The sequence below is a fragment of the Belonocnema kinseyi genome, chromosome 2 (genome assembly GCF_010883055.1).
Source record: "Belonocnema kinseyi isolate 2016_QV_RU_SX_M_011 chromosome 2, B_treatae_v1, whole genome shotgun sequence".
Taxonomy (NCBI): Eukaryota; Metazoa; Arthropoda; class Insecta; order Hymenoptera; family Cynipidae; genus Belonocnema; species Belonocnema kinseyi.
Genome location: NC_046658.1, coordinates 43105186 through 43112117, shown reverse-complemented (window position 1 = coordinate 43112117; position 6932 = coordinate 43105186). Strand labels below are relative to the sequence as shown.

The following is a 6932-nucleotide window of genomic DNA, read 5'->3' as shown; positions in this document are numbered from 1 at the left end:
ACTTACGTTGAGCATTCACAGGAAAAATTATACTTTTTTCATAAATATTTATGCAGTGCTCCCAACGAAAGCTTCTTACTTCACTACACATGCGTCGCACTCTTCATCTGGTTAGTTACTATTCGCGCGCAGTTTAAGATGCTAAAAAATATTATTTTAATTGCTTATTATAAATACATTTCGACTTATAAAAATGTCCATTACATCGATATCAATGAATCTTGATAATAGTAAAAATGAATCAAATACATATTCTGTGAATTAAAATTATCCTTTAGATTGTGTACAGAATATGTATTTAATTAATTTTTATTTGTTTTATCAAGATTCATGAATTTCTATCTAATGGCATTTTTAAAAGTAGAAATGCCATCATTTATGATAAAGAATAGAAATAATGTATTTTAGCATTTTAAACCGCGCGCAAATAGCAACCAATTAGACGTCGAGTGTAACGCATGCGCAGTTGAGTAAGGATCTCTTATTGGGAGCACTTGATCGATTGGTATTTTGATTCTACTACTTGATTCTGAAATTCATATTATGAAAAGGTGTCCTTCATGTATTTTGATATTGAATTTACAATTTAAACAAATCTGAAATGCACTATTGATTTTATCACATATTCTATTATGATAAGATCACTATTTTTGGAGATTACCTATTTTTACTATTATTAGTTAACATATTTTATAACAGATTTTATCATTTTAACTCTACATTAAATTAATAAAAAATTAATACAAATGGATAAAATAGTACAAAACAATATAAACAATATGATAAATACGTTGATAAAATGATTGACTTTTCACTGATAATATGATTTTACCTAAAACTGTGTTGATATCAGCCGGAAATTCATTTTCAAGTGGATCCAAATTTTCTGCTTCGTCTAAATTCATCAATTGAACGGGTTGGATAGTATTAACTTCCGGATCACTTAAATTTCCATCTACAATAATTTAATTCGTATTGATTAAAAAAATAAAATTTAATTGATGATCACTTTATTTGAGGTTAGGTTTCAATTAACCCCAGAGCTTAATTACTTACTTTCATTTTCCTCACGCACGTTTCGAGGTATACTGGTTAGTGTTCGTTGCCTCCGAACACGTGGCGTACTTGCCTTAGGCATTTTCAATCATTTAGAAAATATTATAAAGGAATAATATTTCAATTTCACTGCACTATCAAAAAACAATAATCATCACTAATTCTGTGAGCGCATAGGGATGGTGTTACGGTAGGAAATCGGTTTGGCCTGGTCTGGCCCAAATCTGGGCCACAGCATTCTACCGATCAGGGACAGATCGGGAATCCCGGTCGGGGCCAGATCGGTATTAAGTATGAAATCGGGCGATTTCTGCACGGGGGATGCTTTCGAGATGAAACTTCTTTCAATTGTTCCTCCATATTTATACAATATATTTACCAATTTTTAGGTCAGGATAATAATATTTAGGGCCTATTGTGAAGCTTTAAACAAGTTAATTTCAAAATTGAAGCTATGATGTTGGGAGCAGCGGTGATTATGAGTCCTAATGGCAACAATGAGAGCAGGGGCGATAACGGCTACCTCGGTCTATTATCTTGAACCTTTCGAATTTTTTACATTCTCATCAGAGATGGTATTAGATTTGTGTAAAATTTGACCCCCCTCCCCCCCAGTTCTTGTCAAATGTCCACGTTTTGAGACCCCTGAATCCGAAAAACAGGTTTTTACGAATGGGTCTGTCTGTATGTATGTCTTTCTGTCTTTCTGTCTGTCTCTCTGTGAACACGATAACTTTTAAAAAAAGTAATCTATTAGATTGCCCTTTGGTACACTCGTTTAGTGTCCTAAACTAAAGGTCAAGTTCGTTAGCCAGCCATTTTGGATGAAAATTCAAAAAGTGGGCACATTTTGAATATTTTTGAGACCACTTTTTTGAAAATTCAAAAATGCTCTGTATGGTTATTCATAGTATTCAAAAAATTTAACAATTATCTTAATGACTTTTTTCGAAAAATCAAAAATTACTAGAGTTACAGCATTTTCAAAATCCAAAAAAAAAACAACTAAAATGAACAATTTAGGCCAAACAACGCATGATACGAAAAAAAGTCTAGAGAAGAAAAACATTGCTTTTTGAAAGCCCTACAAGTTTCTCATAACAACTTTTTCAATTTGGTCAAAAAGTTTAAAACTCCAAATTTGATCGCACAAAAAAATTTTGAAACCACATTTTCAAGATTTAAGAATTCTATGTACGGTTGTTCATAGTGCTCAGAAACTCAAACAATTAACCCCGATGACTTTTTCTATAAAAAGAAAATTATCAGAATTAGAGCATTTTCAAAATTTCAATTTTTTGGTCAAACTGTGCAAGATACAAAAAAAATGAAAAAGCTCAAATTGCGCGCCCTGGAAAGAACTAGAAATTTATAATGAATCACTTTTCGATATAAACTACGAAAAAAATGATACAAAAATGGTTCATCCAAAAATAGCTATAATTTTTGATAGGACAGTTAGTTTTTGCTTTAGTCGTAAAAAATAACATTCTCGCGCTAAATAAAAATATTAAAGTTGTTTGAAAAAACGACGCAAGGTATGAACTTAAATTACCAGACAACAGTTGTTCGCCTAAAAAGATCTATAAATTTATTATTAATCATTTTACGATTGGACGAGTAGATCTTCTTTTAATCGTAAAACATAATATAAAAAATGCAAAATTGAACTTTTTGGAAAAAGCACAGAAAAGACGAAAGAAGACATAGGCTCCTATATAGAACCCTATATAGGTTCCTGTATTATACCCTATGCAGATGCGCAGTAGTTTTTATTTAATCGTAAAAAACAACATTAAAAAAAAATTATAAAAACAAAGAAATAAGAATTAGTATGATTCAATTTTTATGCATAGTATGAATTGTAATGATATACATTTATTGAAATCATACATATTTCAGAGCAGCTTAGAATATAATTTAAAGCAAAATAAGAAACAAATACAAAAATAATCATGATAAATACAATTTGCTTTTTATTTTGCAATTTTTTAATAAGTAATCCCAGGCAGAGTTACATAAAAAATGTATTATAATTGATATAAAAGTGTTGTGTATAATGTAGAAAAGTTGACATGTTGGACAAAATCGAGTGTGAAGCACGAGATACGTGATGAGAATTTGTTCGTTAAAGTCAAAAGAGCTTTAACAAAAGAGAGTTCAAAATCACAAAATTACAGTTGTCGGTCCTTTGACCTTTGACTTTAAAAGGTCTGTGCCTGAATGTGGAAGAACTGCAAAGACCAAGTGCGGAGTGCGTTTGCCATCAGTCGCGTGCGCTCAAACTCTCTTTTAACGAAAGATAACTCACAATTACAAAATTACAGTGGTGGATGTTTTGAGTCTTAATTTTAAAATGTTTACGCAAGAGTGTGCGAAAATATAAGAACCGAGCGCGTAGCGCGAGGTAAATACATAATCGAGCGCGAAGCGAGAGATAAATGTACAATCGTGCGTGAAGCGCGAGATAAATACAACATCGAGCGCGAATCGCGAGAACCAACAGTTGCGCGCCCTACGTGCGCTCAAACTTGCGAGCCGCGCGCGCAGCGTACAATGAGAATGTGCCCGCGTAGCGGGCAGATTTTTTCGCTTACTTTTCTCCAGAATATAACAGACCAAGGTAGCTAGCTATTCTTATCCACGCTTCCATTGTTGCCATTAGGACTCATAATCACCGCTGCTGCCGACATCATAGCTTCAAATTTGAAATTTACTTGTTTAAAGCTTTAAAATGGTTCCAACGTTCTTCCCAGGATATTTTTAGCTTTTATTTTACTTGTTCAGTAATCGTAAAATTGTACAGCTAATCCAATTTCATAGCGTAGCCGTTGACAATAGGTCTAAAATAGATACAACCTTTTTTGTGCACTATAAATTGTGAGCATTTATTCACATGACCTTGTTCGACCTAAAATCAACAGTTCTCCGGTTAGTTTGAAAAACATGTTATTGTTTAATAATGTCTAGCATGGCGGGCCTTGCCGCACACATATGGTTGGGGACTTTTTAATATAACTTTATAAAGTCATTCTCAACGTATCTGTGTAAAAAATTCTACCTTTACGAATTTTTTTTTAGTGAAATTTGTTCCCCGTTGACTTGCATATCAGTCTTCGCCAGCCTCCATGGCGGAATACGAAGAGTAGTTTTTTAATTAATTTTGTCGAAATAATCAACTGCCATGTTCAGAAACATTTTTTGAAAAACTGAAATTATTACTTACACATTATAAATTTGCAAATCATTTCTTAGATTTGTGAAAAAACAATTCTTTAATTTGAAGTTCAATCCAAGAAAAAGACGTGAAAGTTAAACCTGAAAAGGTATCTTACGATGTTTATGCCAGAAAAAAAATTTTTAGGTTTGCGGAAAGTGTGGAATTGATGTCTCAGAATAGGTTGACGCTGTTCTTCAAAATGAAACAAAAAAGATATGGAAATCATTTCAATAGATGCGATCGCTGTTTGGAATAGTTGCATCAATTCTGCCTTGTGTTAAAAAAATTGTGTGTCAAAAAATTTCGCAATTTAGAACAAAATAGTTGAATACCCCTTCGCGCTCAGAGCACGCTCAGAAACGAATGTCGAAGACACCCCAGAGGCAGGGTGCAAGAGCAACAAACGGAGGGCTCGACTGTCTTCCCAATGTACTCACCAGGAGTCAGTGTTTTTGAAATCGACATAAGGATCCTCTAGGGAAGTTGTGCCCACCGCATGTTGCTCTTGCACCCTGCCACTGGTATACCCCTGTGTACTGAACACAACGCGCCAGTCTTAAGAGAGAAAAAATAACCTACACTTTCAATTGCAAAAAACAATTACAACAAGAACATTTTCGGGAAAAAGCGAGCTGAAGGGTTCGGTATAATTGTTTTTAGATTATGTGATTAAAGTATCGCGGCCAATACCACAGCCACACAAAAAAAAGTTTGCGAATCTGGTAACAAGACACACGTGTTCCTATGGATTTTGGGGCGCTGAATTCAAATTCGGTATCAAAAATCACCCATCACGTCATGGTTGAGCCATAACCTCAAAAAATGACGAAAAATCATACAGTAAGGCAAATAAATTTCAAAATAATGCCAGTGATGCAAATTTTCACTTCAAAAACATGTCGACAACTCTGAAGGATCAATCCTTGCCTGATATCAACTCATTTAACATAACTTTACCCAACAGAGCCTGACCTTACCTAACCTGAATTAACAGAAATTTATTGAACTACACGTAAGGCTCTGGAAGCATATTTTTCCAATAGCAAATGTGTGCTACATCGAATGGGTCAACTCGAGTCTAACATAGAAATAAATCTAACCTAGCCTAACATAACCTAACCTAACCTCACGAAACACATTTAAACTGATTGTGTTGTCCCGTTGTGTTTGCGGTACCGTTTGAATCAGCTTGGGCTTAACCTGCAAAGAGGTCAAACCTATCCTAACCTAAAAAAACCTGACCTAACCTAACCGATTACGCTAGCAACCCTGTTCTTAAACGTCTTAAACGTAAGCGTAACCCTTTGCAACTTATCTTCGAAGAAAAAAGGACACGTTATAGCAGGCAGAAAATAGACTGAAGTAGGTCTATAAATCAATTTAATTACGATAAAAAGCAAGATAAAATGTAAACACAAAAGATAGTATAAATATATCCCTTAAGTTTAAGAAAAGCAAAGAGAAAAAAATTTTGAATAAAACTCTTATTCACTTGCATGTTTAAGTTACAGTTCTACATTTTAATTGATACAAACATTGGCAGGTTAATTGAAATGGGGTCAATTCTGCTTGTAGTTCTAAGTTTCTTCGAATGAGTAATGTGCGTCTAAATTTTTAAACACCTGTAGTACAATGAAAAAAATTTTATTGTGTTACAACGGGAACACTTAAGTTAAGTTGTGTTACGTTAAGCAAAATTTCGTTAGGCTCTGTTAAGTTAGATTCATTTGTAGGTTAAGATCGAGTTAACCTATTAAATATAGCACACATTTAAGACTGAGAACCGTACGCTTACATAGCTACACGTGTGGTTGAATTTCGTTCGGCTAGATTAGGTCAGGTCTGGTTTTGTTAGGTTAGAATAGGTTAAGCCTCTATGTAGGTTAAGCCGAAGCTGAATGAAACGGTACCGCAAACACGACGGAACAACACAATGAGTTTAATTGTGTTACGTGAAGTTAAGTTAGGTTAGGTTAGATTTTTTCAGGTTAGGATAGGTTCAACCTTTTTGCAGGTTAAGCCCAAGCTGATTCAAACGGTTCCCCAAACACAACGGGGCAACACAATCAGTTGAATTGTGTTTCGTGAGGTTAGGTTAGGTTAGATTTATTTCTAGGTTAGACTCGAGTTGACCCATTCGATGTAGCACACATTTGCTACTGGAAAAATATGCTTCCAGAGCTTTACGTGTAGTTCAATAAATTTCTGTTAATTCAGGTAAGGTGAGGTCAGGTTCTGTTGAGTAAAGTTATGTTAAATAAGTTGATATCAGACAAGAGTTGATCCTACACAGTTGTCTACATGTTTTTGAAGTGAAAATTTGCCTCAATGACATTATTTTGAAATTTATTTGCCTCCGTGCATGATTTTTCGTCATTTTTTGAGGTTATGGCTGAACCGGATCCGCACACTTTTTTGTTTGTGGCTGTGAAATTAATGCGTTTAGACGAAGTTTTGATGTAGCCAAATTGATAGCCGTTTGAGGGACACGTGGGATTACATGCAAGGCCCCGGCTTTCTGCTTCTGCACCTCGCGGCAACTATACTACCGTGTTACAGTGATCCCAGATCTGAAACGAGACGTGGTCCAATACTATGACACGTCTATGTCCGTGTGAATATGGTAGGAGACGATATAAATGCCTGGGTTGCGCGC

The 6932-nt window shown here is 34.7% G+C and overlaps 1 protein-coding gene across 2 annotated transcripts in view; it reads right to left on the bottom strand.

Annotated features, from left to right (window-relative positions):
* Nucleotides 1-6932, bottom strand: part of LOC117167422 (synaptic vesicle glycoprotein 2C-like) — a 67681-nt gene that overhangs the window by 4952 nt on the left and 55797 nt on the right. The window contains exon 10 of one of the 2 annotated variants that reach the window (XM_033352329.1): nt 3670-3967. The exons of the other annotated variant lie outside the window; for it this stretch is intronic. Within the exon in view, the coding sequence (XP_033208220.1) occupies nt 3949-3967 (19 nt within the window). The 3' untranslated portion in view covers nt 3670-3948. Of the gene's footprint in view, nt 1-3669; nt 3968-6932 lie in introns of those variants that run through there. 2 annotated transcript variants of the gene reach the window in all.